General features: G+C 35.6%; 2 protein-coding genes across 4 annotated transcripts; one reads left to right on the forward strand and one right to left on the reverse strand.

Annotated features, from left to right (window-relative positions):
* The first annotated feature begins 7,564 nt into the window (after nucleotides 1–7,564).
* On the forward strand, nucleotides 7,565–14,439 carry LOC110788605 (sm-like protein LSM4). Of its 2 annotated transcripts, none has more exons than XM_021993226.2 (8): nucleotides 7,565–7,715; nucleotides 7,899–7,936; nucleotides 8,032–8,073; nucleotides 8,191–8,289; nucleotides 8,455–8,532; nucleotides 13,601–13,637; nucleotides 13,775–13,930; nucleotides 14,089–14,439. In XM_021993226.2, exons 2-8 carry the CDS (start codon nucleotides 7,934–7,936, stop codon nucleotides 14,106–14,108), a joined length of 435 nt encoding a protein of 144 aa, XP_021848918.1. In that variant the 5' UTR covers nucleotides 7,565–7,715; nucleotides 7,899–7,933; the 3' UTR covers nucleotides 14,109–14,439. The 2 variants fall into 2 exon arrangements, with proteins under 2 accessions (XP_021848918.1, XP_021848917.1); XM_021993225.2 differs by having other exon boundaries at nucleotides 7,566–7,715; nucleotides 14,086–14,439.
* A 466-nt stretch (nucleotides 14,440–14,905) lies between these two features.
* Nucleotides 14,906–19,462, reverse strand: LOC110788604 (WD repeat-containing protein GTS1). Of its 2 annotated transcripts, none has more exons than XM_021993223.2 (9): nucleotides 19,224–19,462; nucleotides 18,916–19,123; nucleotides 18,643–18,735; nucleotides 16,809–16,883; nucleotides 16,524–16,634; nucleotides 16,320–16,411; nucleotides 15,793–15,877; nucleotides 15,360–15,681; nucleotides 14,906–15,203 (listed from the first exon to the last, which is right to left on the reverse strand). In XM_021993223.2, exons 1-9 carry the CDS (start codon nucleotides 19,358–19,360, stop codon nucleotides 15,130–15,132), a joined length of 1,197 nt encoding a protein of 398 aa, XP_021848915.1. In that variant the 5' UTR covers nucleotides 19,361–19,462; the 3' UTR covers nucleotides 14,906–15,129. The 2 variants fall into 2 exon arrangements, with proteins under 2 accessions (XP_021848915.1, XP_056686604.1); XM_056830626.1 differs by having other exon boundaries at nucleotides 18,916–19,118; nucleotides 19,224–19,399.
* Between the last annotated feature and the right edge of the window lie 3,601 nt (nucleotides 19,463–23,063).

Raw genomic sequence — 23,063 nt, forward strand, 5'->3', positions numbered from 1 at the left:
GGGATTTGGAGGAGGAAGAGAGAAAAGAGAGAGAGAAGAAAGGGAGGAGCGGCTAAATATAAGGGGTCGTTTGGTTGGTTGTTTTGGAATTGGTTGGAATGGAGTTAGACTCCATTTTATTGTACATCTTGTGCGTATAAGACCTTTTGATCAATAAAAATGCTTCATTTTATCTTTATTTTTCTTTTAACAGAATTCACATGTAAATGTTTTTTGTACAGGAGTCATTGTTTACAAATCACCTAGAAAAAGGTGGATTGTTCATTCACATTTTCTCTCTCTTTAAACTACATTTTCTCGGCATGATTAAAAATATTATAAATAAAAAGTTACATAGAAAAGTTGCATAGAAAAGAGGAGGAAATGAACCAACTCATTTGTTATGATTAGAAAGATTGGAGAAAGGAGGATAAATGGTGGCCCCTTTCGTCATCCAGGAAAGACACGTTCCTAAAGCAATGTATGGACGAGACCACCATTTGTTTGTTACGCTCTTTAAGTGTTTGTTTTCTATATTAGACTTTACTTTCAAGATCAACTATATTTTTGAACAAAATAGACCAAAAACATATCCAATGTGAAGAAATATACGTAAACATATGATATGTTCATATTTTATAGTGTTTTTACCCCCGTCCCTTAGTACTTTTTGATCTCAAATGAGCTCTTCGGAGCGATTTTTAGTACTAATGTGCTCCTTGTAGTGTGTTTGTAGTTTCAGGCTCATCATTGTAGGAATTAGCATATTTTTGTATATTTTCTACTCATTTGAATCAATACAAGAGATTATGTACTTTCGAGAGCACACACATTGAGTTGGAAGAGTTTTCGAGCAAAGCGGATAGTGAAAGAAGTAGAAAACCGACACTCGTCTACTATTTTGATCATAAATTACGTTCCACAACTCCAAATAAAGTGATTTTAATTGGGTTGGATTCTAGACTTCAATAGCTTTCCAACGAGTAGTCACTCGCCTAATTCCAACGAATAACGAAGGAGATATGGCATTTTAAAGATAGAGGATCGTGCAGTTTGTACGCGCGCCCGGCGGGCGAGTGGCTGCCCGACGGGCGAACGTCTGCCCGACGGGCGGGAGCTGCCCGACCGGGCGCGTGGCGATGATTTCCATAATGTCTCCCTCCGCTCGGTGGGCAGACCCGTGCCCAACGGGCGGATTTCGAGCTGGTCGCCCGACGGGCGGAAGGCTGCCCGACCGGGCGACGACAACCCAGCAGGCTTATGCGCGGTTTTCTTTCCGGTTTTCTTTTATTTTTATGGGCAAACTATAAATACTAGGCTTTAATTATTTTAGTGGACATCTTATTCTAGTATTAAAACCCTTAGTTTTATTTTCCTTAGTTAATTTCTCTCTAAATTTATGCAAACACTTAGTTTTCAATTTCAATAAAAATTCAAGATTTCTATTTCCATTGTTCTTCAATTAAGGTATTGTTCACTATTTCAATTATTTGTTTAGCTCTAATTATGTTTTCAATCATGCTAATTGCTTTGTTTATTGTTAATATGCTTGAGTAGTCTAATTTCTAGGGTTTGGGGATCCATGAATAATATGAAGGGATATTGAATAATCATGATTGTTGGCATTGTAATTGATTCCTATTGATTGGTTTATTTCACTATACAATTAGATTTGCGCAGGTTTAATTGTGGTAGTTATGCAGTATCAAATTAAGATTCGAGAGATGCAATTTGATGTTTAGGCTTGTGTCAATAGGTGGAATTAGAGTTAATACGTAGCGAGAGCCCGTTAATTCTAAGTCTATGATTAGTATCGATTCGAGAGAGCATGCTAGTCTAATTAATTACCTTGTTGATTATTGTGATTGTTCATTGTCCTGGATTGTTATTTGTTGGTGAACTTATGCCCTAGATTCCTTAATATATTGATTCTTAATTGTTTAATTATCGTCGTAGTCTTAGTAACCATCAACCAAACTCTTGTTCCCAATAGTCTAGCCTAATTGATTAATAGTAGAAAGAACACTGTTTCCCTGTGGATTCGATCCTGACTTCCCTTGCTACCTAGCTAGTGGACTTAGGTTATCTTTGATTAGGTGATACGACTTTAGCCTGTCAACATAATACATAGTCCCCCCAAAGATCGAAAGATATCGAATACCCTCCACACTCTATAAATCTAAAGTATGAAGCGAGAAACTTGGATATATGAAAACAAGGGCATTCCATAGAGAGTAAATGCTCATATACTAGCTAGAGTGGTCAAACATATTAGTATTTGTAGAAATACTTACAATTAGTCATCTATTAGTACGGTATTGCAATCACGCAATCTTGCATATTGTCTAATAAAGATAGGAGATATAACTATGTATAACTAACTAGTTTAATATCTCGTGTGATGCACCCTTTCTTTTAATTAATGGTCATGCTAAGGGGTTGTTTGGTATGCACGGGATAAAGGGAATGAAATCGACAAAGGAAAAGATAAGGAAATGAAAGTAAAACCTTTGATGTAAGGTGTTGTTTGTTTAACATTTGGTTATACACCATATCTTCCTTCTCTCACCATTGCTCTCACCACATTCAACATCCTTCTTACGGAGTTACGGTGTTGCCGACCTGCAGCTGTCTCCTCCTCATGTTTCTTTTTCGTCGATCCTCTCTCCCAGATTCAGCTGCCATCCTTCCGGCATCTTTTGTCGTCTCCCCCTCTATATGTCGTTGCCACCATTACCTTTCTCTTTCATTCTCTTATTATTTCATCATATTTATAAAAAGGTCGAATTGATGTTTTAAGGTCCAATTCCACCACAAAAATTAACCCAAGATCTGGAACCCTCATGCTTGAATTGTACCTTTTAAAGACATAATTTAGTGGTGGGGTACGTTTTTGTCGTGGTAGGATATGTGATTTAAGTGGTTGTAGATTTCTTGGGGCAGGTTTTCGAGTGGTTTGTTGGTGTTTTTCGAATGATTTCGGTGTTGCTTCTAATGGTTTCGGGTGGTTTTTGAGTGTGTTGGGTTGTAGGGTGGTGGGAAATGTGATTTTTGGGGATGATGTTGATGTCTGGTGGTAGTTCTACGGTTGGATGGTTTGGGGAGTGGTGGGTCAACAAAGGCTAAGGAGGTGAGGACATCGGTGGGGGTGGTGTTACAAGGTTGGTCAATAGTAGTCAGCAATTTTTGGGGGGTTGTTGGAAGAAAGAGAATGAAAATACCTAGGGATGGAGAATCAATTTACAGGACTTTTGGATGAGGTGAAAAAGGAAAGAGGGTAAATGGAATGACAAATGATATCCAACAAACTACAAAAAGGGGAATCGTGTTCCTTTAGCCTTAGACGAATACCCCCAACAAAATGCCCCTTAAGCTTGTGTATATATGTAGTGAAGGAGAGAAATAATGAACTTGTGATGTCAAGTGAAATAATTACGGAGTATATTTAATAGGTAAAAGTCTAATTCTAATCTTAAGCAGATTTGGGTTCAAATCTATACGTTGTGTATAAGAAACATAATATAATAAAATTGTATTTTAAGTGCAATTTATACTATATATTAAATTAAAAGGCGTCTATAAGAAAGTATACGTGACACGTGGCTTATGGGTCGTTCGCTCCATGTAATCTTTATATACATAAAATAATGTCAAACGTGGGTTGCTTAAGGTTTGAAGCCCTGACCTTGAGTTTAAATAATAAGATTTTACCATTAAGTAAATGTGAATGTTATCAATGTAGTAACCCGGGGCATCGCCCGGGCCCAAAAACTATTAATATAACCAAATTGTGATCCTTTGGTATAATAACTTTTAAATCTTTTAACTATAATTCTTACAATAAACTGGAACCTAACGTACCTACAAAAACTTTATCAAACCTTTTATTAATGGTATAAAGGTATTCTTAATGTTTAGGGAAGTTTCACGCTTTGGTTAATGTTCATCTTCTTCACCACCTTTTGTTGAGCAAGTGAAGCTTCTGTCGCCAACACCATCACACTCAAATTATTCTAACCACACGACAACAACCAGCTACTACTAAATTTGACGGTGCAATAAATTTCCCCTGATTTAATAACTTTTTCTAAGATCGGACAATGCGCCCGATTCCAAGTAGCGGTCTATCATTTTCTGGTCGTCCCAAACAGTTCCCGATAGGGATGGCAATCACATCCGAGTCCGACCCGATCCGAAGGAAAAAAATCCGATCTGAATCCGAGAAAAAAAAGTCCGAATCAGAATCCGATTAAAAACATCCGAATCCGAATGGATATGGATCGGATATGGAGTCTGCAGAGACTCCGACCCGACTCCGAATCCTAGTCCGAATTCGACTCGAAATTATTTCGAAGTGTACTATTTTTCGCACATCATTTTTTTTAAAAAGGAAGTTCCCAATTTAATCTAATATATTTGATTAAAGCGCATACATTTGTAATTTATTCATTTATTAGAAACTCATTAGATTTTGGTAAATGAGAAATATGATTTCTAATTTATTTTAAAATTAAGAAATACAAGTTCTATGTGAGTAAAGTTAACGCATGATTCGGCTTTGGATATGGATATGGATATGGATTCGAATTTGGATATTATATGGATGCAATTTTGGAGTCCGAATTTTAAATGGATATGGATGCAATTTTGGAGTCCGAATTTTAAATGGACATGGATATGGATGCAATTTTAGAGTCCGAATTTTAAATCGATTGGATTTGGAGTTTACTACATCCGACCCGAATTCGATCCATTGCCATCCCTAGTTCCCGACGTTCCTAGCTCGACCAGTTTTAGTGAAACAGAAGGAGTAAATAAAATCAAACTAGCTTTTGAACCAGTTCAAAGAACGGGCGATTATATAGTGGTTGTTTAGCCGTCTTTTAAAGTTCTAGTTTTATTGAGGACTTGTGATTTTAGTGAAAATATATGATTTGAATATAGGTGGAATTTGAAGGTTGAAATAATATACAAAAAACGCAAATTAAATATTGACCGTAAAAGAGAGAGATGAAGTGGAAGATGTTGAACGAATATATGAATTAAATGGTGAATTGATGTTGAACGAGGAGCTGAAGTTGAAGAGGCTTGCATCTATAAAACATAACAAACAATAAAATATGAAATAAAATAAAATTGATTAAAAGGAGAGAATGACACATGACATCTTATCATCTATGGTTTCACTTTTTAAAAATAACTCTGTGTTTTTTTTATGATACCCCATATCTCTATTCTATAAGGGAACTCCTGAGGTCATTACGGTAAGAATATACTATAATATCCCTATTATTTTAATCTCTATACTATAAAGAATTTTCTTTCTACCCTTTTGAAAAAATAAATAGCCTAATTAATACACCTTTAAAAAGATTTGCATTTGAAAATTGTATTCAAACTATATCTTAAAATAAACTAATTGCTTCAATAAATAGAATTTGAAATTAAAGAAGTAAACAACCCTTCAACTCAAAGCCAATCAGAATCCACTAATTTTGGTAATACGGTGTCAAAATAAGCTAATGCATGTTGCAAAGATTTTCATTTGAAATATTGATTCTATACATCAAAAAAACACTTCATATATTTTTGCTTCACTAAATATATTTTGAAATTGAAAAAACTTCCACCTAGATTACAACCATAATCCATAAACTGTACATAATAGGTAATATCAATATTTCCTCTAAGTTGACTTAATTGTCATACCTTAAAATAAACCATACTTTTATTTGAAATTGTCTTAACTTAATTACTTACATCAGTTTGTTGATATTTTTTGTTTACAAGGTAAGAAGAAAAGGAAAAGCACTAGGATACCCTCCTCACGAGGGGCACTCCTAATGCATCAGAAGAAATGATAGGAAATAAAATAGAGTTATTACAAATATCAATATCTAAGCTAGTATAAACAAGATGTCCAACATTAGTGATCCAATCTGCTGCTCTATTTGTTTCTCTGTAGATGTGTCTGATTTTTCAATTGCAGAAGGAATTCAGGAGAATCCGAATATCGGTAATAATGTGATCAATTTGCCAAGGAGAGGACCAAGTACCAAGCACCACGTTTATTACTAAGAGGTTATCACCTTCGATGTGGAGGTTAGAAATACCCATATCGCAAGCAAGGCCGATGTCAAGGTGGAGACTTGTGGCTTATGCGATGAACGAGGAAGTAGAACCTAGATTGTCAGCACAAGCTTTATGAGGTTGACCATTGGAGCTGCGGATGCTTACTCCTACTGCTGCAGAATTATGACGTACCAAACCATCGAAGTTGAGTTTGAGAAATTTTGGAGGGGCCTCCCATCCTACTGAGATGAGGTGGTGGTTAGAGGGAGTATTAGAATGGGGTTGTCTGATAGGCTCCCTCAAAGAAAGAAAAGAGTTTATACGGGTTCTGTAGTCCCATTCCATAAATGTGAGATAAGCGCAGTATTAAACTTGAAAAACATCAAACTTTTCATTGCGGAAAATGATGGCATTGCGCTCTTTCCAGAGACTCTAAATAAGAAAAATGAACTTCCTAAGCGTGGATTTGTGCGCTTGATAGTTTTTAAAAGCTTCTTCGATTGAAGTAATAGAGATATGAGCGTCTACCCAATGTTTGGTTAGAGGGAGAATCCATAATTCCATTGTCTTATGGCAAGAGAGAAAAATATGGTCAATTGTCTCGATATTAATGTCACAAAGAGCACAAGTACTGAGGGGATTATATGTCGTTTAAAAAGGGTATTATGTACACTAAAGCTATTATGGATGATTTTCCCTAGAAAAATTTGAATTTTCGGTGGTATATCCACTTTCCAAATCCATTTTCCCTTCCAAGTTGGTTTTTTAGGATTTATTCCATGCATATTTAACAGTAAAGGGTCCTGAAGAGTTTGGACCCCACACCGGACTGTCAGTCATTGGTGAAGTGGGAAGGGGAATCCCAACTATCATTCTGACATGGTTGTCAGAAAGAAATGTTTCAAGCTTCTCTAAATCCCATTTTCCCCCAAGAAAGATAAAATCCGAAACTTCGTCATGAATGTTTACTTGAGTGGGGCTAGTACCAAGTAGTTCAATAAGGCTACAATGACCTGCCCAATTGTCCAACCAGAAAAAAATATCTCGACCATCTCCTATTTTCCAACGAATTCCTTTTCTAGATCAGTTTGTTGATACTGGAGTAATATTTATGCTCTATTTACAAGTATATTCTTTGGGAATTACATTTGTCTCGACTCTCAAGTAAGAATGTAGACAACCATTGTGATGAATTAATCCTATTCCTAATTAAAAAAAAAGTTCATTAACTTATCAATCAGTCATTCTGTATGAAACATTGGAAGAGATATTAAATTGGTTAAAATAGAAAAGGTAGTCATTATACGTTCCAGAAGCTGATTTCTTAATATTAACTTACATGCATTTTAAAATTCACGCAAAGACCAAAGACAAAGATTTTGCACCGAACAATATCGAACCCAAGTCACCGAAGTATCAAACAAAAGGCCTAACAAAAAGAGAACAAAGGTATTCATTAAAACCTTAAAGTCACTTCCAGAGTATCCCTGTGCCAGCTCTTCTTTAGCCAAAATTACACTCATAACCTTTTGCCGGTTAGTTCCGCAAGTTACAGAATAGAGAGACAGTCAATTGATCTCTGACTTCTCTCACACAATAAGAAACCGAAAGAAAGAAGCTACTGCTCTTTCCAGTTTCCCACTTCTCTCCCCCCATTTTCTTAAGTAATTGTTTAATCTTCTCCTTTCTTTCCCCAACTTTTTTTTCTAGGGTTTTCGCAATTCACTTCAGTTCATACGCTCCCTACAGCCCTACTTGTCGCGCCTTCAAATTTTGAATTAGGGTTTTGCAATTGTTCATCTTTATTTACAGTTTCTTAACTTTTGATTTTTATTGTTTCGTTGCAGTTCGTTGTGATCAATTAATCTAACCTAGCTGAAAAATGGTAATTTATTTCTATCATATTCTTTATATTGATTTTCTGATTCGTGATTTGTATGATTTTGTTTTTTAATTATGTTTTTTGCTTGAAATTTTCAGCTTCCTTTATCACTGTTGAAGACTGCTCAGGGCCACCCCATGGTAAGAACGCTTGATTTTCATTTTTTTTTCCTGTTAAATTTTAGGGTTTTGATCTTTAAATTGAATTGTGTGACATACCAAAAATTGAATTCATGGTTTTTTTTGTTTCTCTTATAGTTGGTGGAATTGAAGAATGGGGAAACTTACAATGGGCATTTGGTTAACTGTGATACATGGATGAACATTCATCTTCGTGAAGTCATCTGTACCTCTAAGGTGAATTATTGCTGCCTTTCAATTGTTTATTTTACCTTACTCCTACTCTTGTTTGTGATATTGTGAATATGTTTTCTTTTTGTTTATCTTCTGTTTCATTATGCTCGGCTTTTGCTTTGTGAATTGTGAATAATTTGTGGCCTTAATGATGGCATTTATGTGCAGGATGGAGATAGGTTTTGGAGAATGCCTGAGTGTTATATCCGGGGAAATACTATCAAGTATCTAAGAGTGCCAGATGAGGTAAGATTTTAATTTGGTCTCTACTTTCTCTCTTTCTTAGGGTGTATTATATAACACATTGTAAACTTGTTGAATCTTCCCCCTTCCCTTTGTGTTCCTTTCCCCGGGTGTTGGGGTTGGGGAAATGTGTTTTTGTTGTGTGTCCTATAAGATTTATATAGGAAGTGATACTCCGTATATGGAACACTGAATGGAAGTTTAATATTAAATCTCCTGATTGCTCAGTTCCTAGAATGTTGTGAAGGCTAAAACTGCACTATTGTTGCATTGGAGCATCACTATTGGTGGAAGTTGGGGACTTCGGGACTTGAAAAACATAAAAATCATAGAAGTACTATTTTTATCTGCAAAGATGAGACCCAACATTGATTTAAATGATGCAATTCTCATTTGAACGGTTGAACCTTAAGAAGTCACTTCCCAATTATTACCGTGGGACGACTGGGACCTGTTGTACATGTAGAGAAAATGGTTATGGTATGCATTTTCAGAAGAGATGCTTTCTCAAGGTAGACTTCATTTTTGGGGGTTGTCTCCCATTTTAGAATCTCATGGGATGGAAGTTTGGTTTCGAAAAAGTCCCTTATTCTTTGAGAGGCTCTCTTACTCCTAGCATGGGTGCTATTAGGAGTTAGGATATAGCTCAGCTGTTTATGCTTCCTGAAGTTATGATATCCTCCTTTCTCTCAGTTGAGGGCATGCAACTGCGGCCTAAGGTATTAAGTGTCGGCCATTAGATAGAGTGTCTTGATTACCTTATGTGCCTGATAAAGCTCCAGGGAAATGCTAGAGCTAACCGCTAAAATTATATGCCTATGTCTGCATAAACACGTACGATTCTATATTTATTTTTATGATGGCAACAGACTAATATTCTATGGTACAGTTTGATAATTTTCCGATAAACTGTAAGTTATGGCAATAGAACATTAGGATATCAGTAGGTTCTTCCTGCACATCTGTGCTTATCTTGGACACAGTTCTTGAAGGTCTTAGATATTGTCTGACTTGATAACTACATCTTCAACACTATGAACATTTGACGTCTTGATTCTTTCATTATCTGTGTAGGTTATAAAATATTTGGTTTTCAGACCCCAAGTAGATATCGATAGAAGAATCATACTTATCTTTCTCAACGCTAGGGCATTGGTCTCTCTCCTGTTTTGTAGTCTGGCTGCGTTGTAATCAGCTAATGTATCCTTGTTTCCTCATACTGCTGTACATAATAGCCACAATAACATCTCTTGTATAGCAGCCTGTAGGGTTCTACTATATCCTAAGTGACCAGCGCTTTACAAAGATGCTCCAGACAATATCTAGAGAGGGGTGTTTTGGGTTTCCGTCAACCTCAAAAATAGCCTTTTATATCCCTCAAGTCTCCACAGAAAGAAGCCAAGGTTATTAATTTCCAATTGAAGAAGAACAATAGTCAGTAGAGAATAAGTTATTATCTCATAACCATCTTCTTAGCATTTAAGCACTTAACTCACTAGGAGACTAGGAATCCATATATCTCCACTCACTCAAGTAATACCATGTGAACATTCATTTGTTCTAACATGCTTTTTGACAAACTCACAAACACCAATATCAATAAATGCGTTTCCTAGTCTCCCACCTCTTTTTCTAAAGGCATGCTTCGATTGGAAGTATTGAATTAATGGGTCATTTGAAACAAGATACAAAGAACGAACATGGTGGAGGTGGTGGTAGATGCTAGGTAGTATAGAGTTAGGACTTAAGAGGGGGGAAGGATGGTGGAATTATTACTTTAATTTTGGGGATAGTAGTTCCCCACCAACATCCTAGGGTTATATCTTACCCGCATAATGAAGGTCGTAAGCCTTGGTAGACCCCAATATTCATCTTTGTATTCCCCATCTCTTTTTTACCCTATTTCGTTTTAAAAGGCGCGAGGAGCACCGAAGCGCAAAGGGTGTCTGGAGCCTGGACGCAAGGCTTTCGTAGGCAAGGCACACTTGTTCGTATAAATTCTTAAAATATGTTCTTATTAATAAAAACATTGTTGCTATAAAATTAATTAATACTTGTACCAAATGATTAATTTTACATCAATACTAATGCTGAAACGAAATAAAGCAACCACTTTACTTGGTTATTTACTTGGTTGCTTACCCCAGAAATTGGGGGAAGAAAACATGTTGCACTACAACAATAATTCAATACTTCTATAACAATAATTCAACACATAAATAAAATATAGCCCAAGTGTATGATGGGCTGATGAAGAAAACAATGAAAAGGGGGATAGGTTAACATAGCTTAACTCCTATTTACTGACAAAAAGAAAGGAAATATTAAAAAATATGATTGCGGTAGGATAATATAAACAAGAGGAAAATAGGAAAAGGTAACTGGCAAAAGAAAGAAAATGTTCAAAAATGACCTTTTAATCTCCTTTGAATCGGGTAAAAGGATTGTGGTGGGCCTAGTCACTTTCACCTTATTCTTTCAAACATTTTACCCAATCTCTCTCCCCGTTGGAAAACAGGTCCTCCCTCCGTATTAATTAAAGGATGCACTTTCCTTAATCAATCGTATTTTATTAAATGATGCACTTTTCATTTTTTGTACGTTTTCCTATTATTTTATCATTTTCTCCTTATCTCATGGGCCCACTCTCACGTATTTGATTAGTTATTCTGTACCTTTTACATTCTTTGAATACTAAATGTTTATTCCCCGTTTATTCTACTTTATCTTGTTTAATAAATTCAACTCACCATCCTTGAACTTTGTGCCAGTCAAAATGCACCATTTAATAAAATATTAAGGGAGTAGTAGTGCAGTACACCACATATTTGGTGACAACTTTGGTATCGATTTTGGCACGATAGTAATATTTGATTGTAAATCGAATAATTAGAATCGAGAACGGTTGATGCAATTGGCACGGAGGAAGAAAAGTGGGGAAAATAAAGGCGTGGCACGCATGAGACATTCTTATTTTATTTTACGGGGAAAAACAATAATATCACTAAAAATATGCATTATCACAGATTTAGATATAATACATAAGTGTTATAATCAAAATAATATTTATTCTCTCAGGTAGAGTGCAACTTGTACACGTCGCTTCTAGTTTGACGCAATCAATGATTTTTCGATGTCTTCGCATCTTTTCAAGTAGAGCCTTTGCAATCTGCCCACGAATTATTCCAATCAATGAGCCGATGATAAACTCTAAACTCATACAAAGATAGATCACCTTCCAATTGTTGAAACCCTAAAAATCAAATTCCAATTCATGGAAAAGAAACTCAAGAACCTAAAAAAATCTAGGAAAAGCCGAAGAATAAATTGGGAACAAACCTAAAAATCGGGAACAAACCATTTGAAAAGAAAACAAGAATGAAATTAGACTATTTCCGGCCTAAACGACCAAGGAAAAACCGAAATCTTAAAAGATGAGGAGAAGAGAGAGGAAGAAAAAGGAGAGAACCTGAAACCCTTTGACGTATGAACATAATGTAGAGTCATTTGACTAGAAGTCTCTTTTTTTCCTTCCGATTTTCGTATATTGCAGGTGTTAGGTTTTCAAAGTAAAAATGGTAAAGACCTCTATTTTCTCACAGTCGGTCAAACCATGTTACAAATGACCCCTCAACAATGAATAAAAAGCCACCCTAACAAAATATAAAGTCGCATGTGAACAAAAATTAGTGGCATGACTCACCTCACAACAATATATCACGGCTCGCCAAGAAACATGTACAAGCAGCGGGGTATTACGTCTTACCATTGTTGATGATTTTTTTTTTGGGTTAAGTTGATGATTTTTTTATATGTAGTTTTGACCTCCTATGTTTATTTCGGTCTCCGTTGCAATATGCCTTGTTCTTATTGAGTTGAGGTTAGTAGCAGTTCATCTTTCTGTACATATGTTACTACTTTTTCCCCGAAAGCAATTATATATTTATTCGACCAGGAATTATAACAAGGGGAAAGGGATACCGTATAAAATGTTTGGTCAACAATATAATGTTTGTTTTGAAGAATAATAACACAATAATTTCAAGTTAGTCCTGCTTGCCTAGTTCACTACCAAAACCTTCTTTTCTCCTCTATCTTCCTCCTTTTCCTGGCCGCTGCAAGCTAGCTGCTACCTTCCTCAATCTAAAGGAAATTTACAACTTGCAGTCATTGAATTGGGGAAATCCCCTAAACACTAGGGTCCTTCACTGTTGAGTAACTGTGTTGTCTCTAATGTATACTCCAACGAAGTGGTTACTCCCGCTTCTATGGATCGCCGGAGTTGAGGTTATCGACAGAAAAAAGAGGAGAGGCAATTTGCTTCAACGTTAAGGCTGAGTTGAGATCTGGAGAAGACGTTGCCTGACGTGGGAAGGGGAGAACCAGACGTCTATCACAAGGATGTAGTAGAGGGGTGGGGTATTTTTTTGTTTTTGTTATTTTAATATATTTGTGTAGATTCTTTCAACTATCCTTTCTATGTTGAGTGTAACTCTGTGTATGTGCTATAGTTGTGCTGTTTTGGGTTTGTATGAGTGAGCTTTAGATGTCTAAAACTCTAAAGTAAGGAATTTAAATACCCAGTTGTGGGGAGAGGTATGGGGAATCAGCAAAATTGCTTTTGGGTTGAACTGATTATGGAAAGGTAGGGAAAGGGAATGATATATATTGGAATGTAGAGGAGACAGAATTCCGTGTCTTGAGAACCTGTCATCAGAAAACTCTTGTACTTCCTCCGTTCCAAAAATATTAAAACTTTTGGACTTTCACGTTATTCACACTCTCATTGACCACCTATTGCGATTTATACGCAAGGGAAACTACTCATGTGAGATGATAGATTAGTCTCGCTATATACTTCAAAATATCTACTTTTAATTTTTTTTACTTATAGGTAACTATAGATACTAATGGCGCCTCTAAACGGGTGACATAGTGTCATGATTACTTTTGCTTCCTGGTCGATTTATTCAATAGATCATTTTTATTCAGAACATCAAACATTACCCCTTGTAGAATCTTGTTTTCTATGGGTAGGTATCTAATTTGCTTGTGGTTCTTTTGCTTGTAGGTCATTGATAAGGTCCAGGAGGAGAAGAGCCGCACAGGTATTATTCTTTAGAATAGCATTATGATAGGCTACACTTTTTTATTGTTATTATTTTGTTGCGAAATTGAATTTTTACATAATGTAGAAGAATCGTCATTTCTTTCGTTTCTCATTTCATGCATTTGCTCCTTTCAGACAGGAAGCCTCCTGGTGTAGGGCGTGGGAGAGGAAGAGGTAGAGAAGATGGTCCTGGGCGGCAGATAAAAGGCGTTGGACGCGGTATGGATGATGGAGGTAAAGGTGTTGGAGGCAGAGGTAGGGGTGGTCCTGGTGGGAAGCCTGGTGGGAAAGGTACAGTTTTTTTCCAATTAATTCTTTTATTTAGAATATAGTTTCCAGTCGGAAGAAATTTACACCAGTTGGACAAGTGGTTACCATGTAAATTGAGTTTGAGCATAACACTTGGATATCAAATGTCTAATTTACACCATCCTTGTGTTTTGTAGCAGTTGGAGGCCGAGGTCGATGAAGTGCATGCAGAATTGCAGATAGCGTTGAGCCGAGGACGGTACTTGCTGCGGTGGTGTTTTGCTGCTTTTGATGCATTTGCCACCGTTTGGATTTTTCATTTTGCCAAAAACAGGACAATCAGTGTGAGTTCGCGGGGTGATTAGAAAAAAGCAAGCTTATGGATTGGATTTTAGTTACCTAGTAAGATAATGTAATGTATGTTTTGGTAGGTTGTAAAACAGTTGAAGTTGTCCCTTGATTCTATTCGCGGGTGTGTTTTCATTGTGTTTCTTACTTGCTGCTCAAACTAATCATTGTGAAGGCCTAAAGCTAGTGATATATTTACAGAACTTGTTGATGTTTTATTCTAGTCAAAACCTACCAAATAATAGGGGATGTTGGTACACGAGCATTGCCTTACCAGAGTACTAATCTTCAGCCTACGCTGAACATCATCATAAGTCCATCATAAACATCAACTATGTTTGGTAGTAGCCACCAAAAACCAAAGAACTTGCCTATACCAACGTTGTCAAAAGGGAAAAGAAACATCCCTATAACAAAAGCCATTCCCAAAAGGGAAAAGAAACATCCCTATAACAAAAGCCATTCCCAAAAGGGAAAAGAAACATCCCTATAACAAAAGCCATTCCCACATTTTTTTTTTCTTGTCCACTTTCAGCACCTTATTATCATTACCTATAACAAAGTTACTCTATACTCTCCCTGTTTTTTTAGGAGTCACATGTTGACCGATACAAATATTAAGGAAATATAGTTTGTTTAATTTAACAATGATGATGATGCAAGTAGGGGTAATTGACAATAAGAAATGGAATTATTTATGATTTAAGTAGGCTCATAGGAAAAAAAAAAAAAAAAAACGATTGGAGAGTGGGTATAGAAGTTACAAAAAATAAAATCGGGACTCCTAAAAAATACAGAGGGGGGAAGTACTCCGTAGTAAAACACTAATACTCCTCATTTCCTCCGAATCGTCACCACTGCTATCTTCCTTAGTTAGCTAATCAGTTTCCCTGTTAAACCTGTTCCTTACAGCCTTTGTATTTTGATGATTGTAAAATAGTTTGATATGCCTGGAGTTCTTCATGCACTAACCATTGAAAATAAATTAAAATAAGTTTTAGTATTTTACCTTCAAAAAATCATGTTACAAAACACAGATGTTCCGAACCAGATGAATATATTAAAGAGGGGAACATGATCAATAGCTAATAAGGTTGATGCCTTTTTTTCTTACGAGTCTTACATGGCTTCACTGTCAAGGTGCTTGATATCCAAGCGTGATTCACATTAGAAGTTTCATCAGACAACCAACAACATAATCGACCATCTTCGCCACCTGTCCACCCAAACATACCATTGTTTGGAGATTGTCCTGGCAAGCCAGCAGTAGGCAAGATGCTCCTAACAATGCCAGAATGGCCACCCTCAAGGATAGCTTCAGGGGAAGACATTACTCGTCCTTTGTAATTTACAGGAAAGTATGCAATGGTGCCTGCATTTGTGCCTCCAATCACCCATAACCGATCATCTTCTGCTGAGCAATGGCAATCAATAAAATAATCAACCTGCAAGCACATGAAACAGTTACCAGAGGCTTAAATATGAGCCTATGAGCTATATTTATCAAACTGAACTTTTAGACTTTAAGCAAGAATCATAAAATAATAAAATATTACATGATCCTGAACCCAGCTCTCCGAGGTTAGTGAACGAGCTTCCTGGAAGTCAGCTTCAACCTTTTCCTCTTTCCAGTCCCAAACACTGCAGTTGATGCCAAGTTACATACACGTACAAGACCGACACAAAATCAAGCAGAAAAGACATGTAAGTTGTAACAGACAATGAAGGAAACTGAATACAATGACTACATTGCTACAGTAGTACGTTTGTGAGTATACATCCTTGCACATTAGTCCATCCCAAAAAATAGATTCAACAGTCAAAGATTGCTTAGAAACACAGCCTAAGCATTAATCACACAACACCTGAAGGCTCAATTGTGGAAAATGCTACGAAGTATTATATAGTATACAAAAAAGGGGATAATATTCAGGGAAAGATTAATAATATTTATAAAAAAAAGTGGGACATCTAATGTCGTAACATCTTTCCATTCACTTGGATACATGTCAAAGAGCAAGACACAATGAAGATGTCAACGGATAATAGACAATTCGTAAAGCTAATCAACCTTCAATAATACCTTAAGGTTTCAATATGAGTCAGACACCAAAGCTTTTCATAGTCTTGCCCAAAAAAACCAATTTTCCCAATTGATGTACCCACATTCATCACCTACAAAAAAAAAGGAGAAAATCACTGCATGTCATCAAGAGTTATAACCGGAAATCCGATAATGTTATGCATTGTAGTAAAGTGAATAAAATTAGACTGTAGACAGACGTACAGAATATAGATGATCATCATCATTTATGTCTCCAGAAGTATCAAATAGGCACATCAAGCCGTCAACAGAGGCCGAGAGAAGCTTGTTTTGAGAACCAGGAACAAAACGGACCTGTGAACAATGAACATGTTCAGCAGCAACCAAGGTCCAAAGAAAACGAATGTAATCATTTTAGTTTCCTATAGGGTGTGAGAGCGTGGACGGTAATTGGTAAAAGATAATATGGGTGCAGAAAACAGAGAAGAGCAGTTATTCTTAACCAAATACAAAAATATTTCTACTTACCTGAGTAACATCTTCCACATGAGATTCTTCCAAACAAGCAACTTGCTTTCTATTTCTCCAATCCCAGAGCAGTATCTGCGTGAATTAAGATGCGACTATGTGAGAACATGTCTAATCTGGTGTACATCAGAAAACCGATGCAGTTAGTAAGAAATCACTGGGAATTCAGGTATTAGCTATAAGCTAAGTCATTGTGCAAGCAGAGTCAGCAATATCTTCTATAGTGGATGAAATTATACTTACTAAGTAGACCTGAACAAATTGAAGTGAAATAGTATAAAACCTCTATTCCTCTTAAAATAAAACCAAGCACATACACAAAATCATTACTACAAGGTTATTTTTAAGTTAATTTGAACAGCGCCCAAAAAAAGAATGAAACCCCTTCAGAGATCGTTTAAATTGTACAAAAGTGAGTCTAGCACTCTAGCCCGAGTTAGAATATTGGGTACAGAACTCATAGCATGTTTTTGTCAGCTAGGCCTGTGTGAAATCATGCCTTATCACGCCTTATCACCATAATCCATGTCAGTTACTCCCGCTTCTTTAATATAATGTTGCTAAAGCCTAAAGCTCTAACAAACAGCCTCACCGAAACACATGGGAAAAAATGGTAGATTGACTTCCATAATCTCCCACAACCACGCTTCCACCTTCCAAGATATAATATAATAAATCAGGAGAATACTATAATTAAGAAGAGAAACTTGAAAATCTTAATCTTTCCACATACGAATGACTTATTTACTCGCATATGGCATTAGCAACGGATTTCTAATATATGCATATCATATTCCAATCCAAATATTGGCCATTGAATGGCTACACAATTTTGACCTGTGGAAGCAATTATACTCCGGTGACATAGACCAGTAACTCTTAGAAATACCATTCTGGCTGCACATTTGGACAGTGATCTAACTCTTAGCACTAACCTCTTACAGGTGGCGAACTGGTAATGCACTTAGATGTGCTGCATTGCTCATTCTCCAAACTTGACGCAGATGCATGAGAATCTTGAAAATGCGATCACTAGTCAGGTGCAGCTCAATTACCCACAAGCCAGAGAAATCAGACAAACAAGTTCACCCAAACAGAACTTGTTTAAACAGATTGAAAGATAAGTAAGCTTAATCTGCTGGACAGCTGGTGCTCGCTTCTGCTAACATTTGATAGATATCCTGCAAGTCTGCAGCAGGGAAATATGTCTTCTAACCCTTAAGTTCCCGTCCAATTCCAGACACATAGCACATTTAATACTTTTGTCCCACAACAAACACCTGAAGTGTTCCAGAATTTTTGTTCAAGTCACTCAATGGTATAATTCCTTCTCTAATTTGCTGTCTTTATGGATACACGTATGACAAACACGACCAATGGCTGAAAAATCACTTTACAGAGTCCAGAGCAACATCTTTACAATAAACCATAATAAGACACACCACCACATCCAGAAGCTAGTCCCAAGTTTCTACACGTCTTTCCATTTATGGATGTATTACTTCTTCCTGGGAACATTATATACTCCTTGCACAAACTTATTTCCTACCGCTAATACACATCTCGCATTCAAAAGACGTTGTGCCCCATTGAGATAATGTTACACTTCTCACAGAAAATCAAAATCCTCTCAAAATAACAGATTTCACAGAGAGCAACACTAACTGACCAAGATACCTAATTTTCAAGACCATGTTCTAAACATAGACACATAACACTGCAAATGATCTCAAGGTCCCAACTCCCAACAAAAGAACAAATTTATGCTAAGTTATACCTATGATCAACATATTCAACCGCATAAAAGTTTCAAATGGAACATTTTCATACATGCCTGAGCTTTACATCCACCAGCAATGAGATTATTCCCTTCACCAAATGCGAAACTGAAAACCTCCTGTGAAGGACCGGCATTAATCAGAGACACCTGCAAAATACAATTAATTCAAAACCCAAAACAGAAAGGCATTCACAAACCTCTACTAAATCATAATCGTTCAATATATTAATGCAACAACCAATTCATCCATTCATAATCATATCCAAAAAGAGTTGACAAAAAACACTGAAACAAGCTGGATTAAGCAGAAAGCATCCAAATTCTGACCTGTTGAAGAATTCTAGTATCCCAAGCTCGAATTGTGGCATCGGAGGAGCAAGAAAGCAAGAGGTGCGGCGACGAAGAATCGGAAAAAGAGATTTCATTGATAGTAGAGTCGTGACCTCGACACTCCCCAATATACTGCCCAGTTTCCGGCGAGTAAAGCTTCACCAAATTGTTCGACAATGAAACCGCCATGGCCGACCAATCTTCCCTTTGCATCACAAAAAAAAAAAAAAAAAAACACAAGATGAAATTGATTTCAGAACAATTTGAAAAACCTAATTGAAATTTGCAGCAGATAAAAAGAGTACTTGGAAGTGATTTGAAAGACGTAATCATCGCCGAAATTGGTTTGTATCGAATTTCTGAGTCCAAATCGTTTGAATGGGGTTGAAGATGAGTTGGATGGGGGTTGTGGTTCGACTTCCATGTCTGTCGTTGCTGCCATTTTTTTTTTTGTGTTACCTCTGCAGCTCTGCTCTAATTTTGTAAGAATGGCGCGGAGAGCTGGAGAGGAGTCGTTTTTAGGGTTGGTTTTAGTATGGCCTAGGGTTCATCACGTGAAGTGTGAACCCCAATATTTACTATGCGTTATTCACTTTCTTAACTTGTTTTAACCGTAATTAAATTTCACAACCCGGCGGAGGTGGCAAATTAGCTAGGGGCGTTAATGGGTGGTTAACCGTCCCAAAACTTTATTCGGTTCGGTTATCGAAAATTTCGGTTCGGCATTTTCATGAACCGTAACCGTACCGTTTAAATCGGTTAATCGCGGTTTCGGTACGGTTACCCGGTTAACCATAAACCGCTATTCAATTATTTATTTTTATTTTGGATCTTTAGCGATTATTTTTTTACGAAAAATAAACATTTTTAAATATAAGATCAAGTCAATAAAAAATATGTCTAAACAACGTCTAAAATTACGCAAGTTCATCAAGTTATAACAAAATTACAAAGTCACATACTCATTATTTCAAGAATGGACTAATGGGCTAAGAGCCTAAGAAGTAAGTACACTAATTGCGTTAGAGGTGCATAAACAAACATTTCTTTTACTAATACCCATAATTTTTTGATTTTGTCATCTCCCACTAAATTAAATTGAATATTTTTTTTTATAAAAAAAATTGGTTTTTTTGGTTAACCGTTTGTCAAAAATAGTAACCGTAATCGAACCGTTTAACCGTTACTTTTGCCGGTACGGTTACCATAACCGTTTATGTTATTTTTTCGGTGCGGTTTACCGCCCGTTTAGTCGGGTTTTTCCGATTTTCGGTACAGTACGCGGTTACGATTTTTTATGAACACCCCTAAAATTAGCCTCATTACAAATCAACTCCATGACTATTGTGTAATGTTTAATTAACTCCAATTGTTAAATTGACAGGCCAAAAATCATCGGAATTATATAATTTTCGTGGGATTGAAATATTATAGGACGATCAAACGTACTACTGGTCGATTTGAGCAATAAAAGAGTTTTAATTTGTTCGTGACTGCTCCGAATCATCATCAAATAAGTTGTGGAACAAATGTATAAACCCCATTCCCTAAGTGTCAATGTAAATAGAAAATTGTGTTATAAAATGTCTTTTTTAGCAAATTTACCATCAAAGGTCATTTTGTTATTAATCTCTACCCTTTAAAATTTTACCATCTAAGGTCATTTTTTATGAACAGTAACTCCCCATAAATTAATTAATTTTTTTTTTTAACTAATTATCCTAATTTCTCTTTAACTAATTTGTCAACTACCTTTATCAAAGGCAATAGTCTTATTGAGACTTAATCTAAACACTTCACTGCATATTTCTTAGGTACTCACTCAACTCATACTCCTTAATCTAATAAACTCGCTCTTAAGTACGAAGTTATTTAGAGCTGGGTACATGTACCAAGTGTCTTTTTTGTACTAACTTTATCGATTTTGTTTATTTATGATTTAGTACAACCGATCAATAAGATAAAAACCGATTTTGAGTACACCTAATTATAAACATAGTCGGGAATAAGGTAAAAGTTCTCATATACGTTTGCATTTCCTTTTTTATTCAAATGAAATGTAGAACATGTACTGTTTATAGTATCGAGTTTCGAGTATCCAACTTTAATTTTCAACTCTTTTTGTTGAAAAGGATTCTTATATACGTTCGCATTTCCTTTTTTATTCAAGTGAAATGTAGAACATGTACTGTGTATAGTATCGAGTTGCGTGTATTCAAATTTTCAACTTGAAAAGGAAAAATACATTGAAATTAGGATACAATTCTGTCATTTATTATATTCTAATTTTTCTAAGGTAATAAAACGTGAACATATACTACATAAGGGGCGTTTAATTTTCGAATACAGGATCTGATCCGATCGATATGAATTTTTTGGACCGGATTCCCAAAAATCCAAAATCGATCCGTATTCAAAAAAAATAAAAATATTAGGGTGCTAGAACACCATCGGAGCCAGATTTAAATATCCAGCCACACTGCGCGCAACGCGCGCGATCATCCACTAGTTTCAAAAAAACTTGTGCCAAAAGATCATTTTAACCCGGCAAAATTGTCAACAAGTACCTTGTTTTTAGATCACTTTGTGAACTAGTACCTTATTGGTTTGATTTTGTTAAAAAGTACCTTGAATTAAAAGTTTGTATTAAAAATATTACATTTGGCCAACATTCCGGTCAAAGAGTCAATATTTCGGTAATTGACTCCGACAATTTGAAAAAACTATGTGGGATCATCGTGCGTGCAATTTTGTAAGAACCAAATTCAAAGTTTTTTCCACTGAAATATTCAAATGACACCTTTGGATCTAAGATTTTTTGTGTTAATGTCTATTCTTATAACATAATTAGGGGCGAGCCGATTTTCTTGGTCAAGTGTATTACACGTATAATTTTTTGGAGGAAAAATGAAGTCAATGACCGAAATGTTGACTCTTTGGGCCGGAATGTTGGCCAAAGGTCCAATTTTTAATACAAGCTCTTAATTCAAGGTACTTTTTGACAAATCAAACCAATAAGGTACTAGTTCACAAAGTGACATAAAAACAAGGTGCTTTTTGACAATTTTGCCTTTTAGCCCATTAAATTTATAAGGGAATTTAATATCTCACACTTTTTCATTGGGGCATTAAATCTTTAACAATTTCTCAATATCAGATTTTGGATGAAGGTGAAAACTTTATAATAAAAGTATTTTGCATTGATTAAATAAAAAACAAATGTTTCCCTCAAAAAACGAAAAAATAAAAAAAGAATGAATCTCAATCCACATTAATTTGTTATTAAATCGCGTGAATAATACCAAACGTAAAAAACAAAAGGGAAGGAGGAGTATTACACTAGCTTGTAATTTATTTACTTTATGCTCACACATAAGCTATGAGAAAATCATCACCTTCTATCAATTTTCTTTAGTCAAATACTCAAACTCCAAAAAACTATATTCACTGCAATAAAATTCTAAATTTTTCTATAGTAAAAGATCGGAGGAATTAAGTACTTCGTATCTCTATTATATAAGCCGGCCAGGAGTTGAGGTTTTTTTTGTAATCACGCTTTTGGTGTCCCCACGTAAAAAACAAAAATACCCTTCATAGTTTAATCCAATTACAAACCTTATTTGATTATGGGACCATTAGTTGTACAATTTACTGCAGTAACAACATAAAGTCTTCTTTATTACAACTACCAAAATTAGGGTTGATTGAGAGGTTACTTTGGAAAGGAAATGAAAATTAGGGAAAGAAAATATTACAAATTATGACAATTGCCAAATGAAATGAAAATTATTACAAATCAGGAAACGAATATATTACAGCTTATTCTAATTGCCAAATTATTACAAATCATAAGCTACTTTCGTTCTACTACGTATTACATATTTTATACTCCGTATGTTTGATATGTTAATTTGACCAAAATATTTAATATATTACTCCGTAATATATATGTTGATTTGACCAAAGTATTGAGTAATTATATTTTTCCATTATTAATATAACGATTTGACTAAAATATTACCAAAATTCATTTTTAGCAAATTATTATTACGTAGTATATATTATTTCCATAATCTATAAACAAATATTTTTTATTCCATACATAAGCCGTAAATAAATAAGGATAGAAAATCTAATATATATAT

Source organism: Spinacia oleracea, chromosome 6, assembly GCF_020520425.1.
Source record: "Spinacia oleracea cultivar Varoflay chromosome 6, BTI_SOV_V1, whole genome shotgun sequence".
Lineage (NCBI taxonomy): Eukaryota > Viridiplantae > Streptophyta > Magnoliopsida > Caryophyllales > Amaranthaceae > Spinacia > Spinacia oleracea.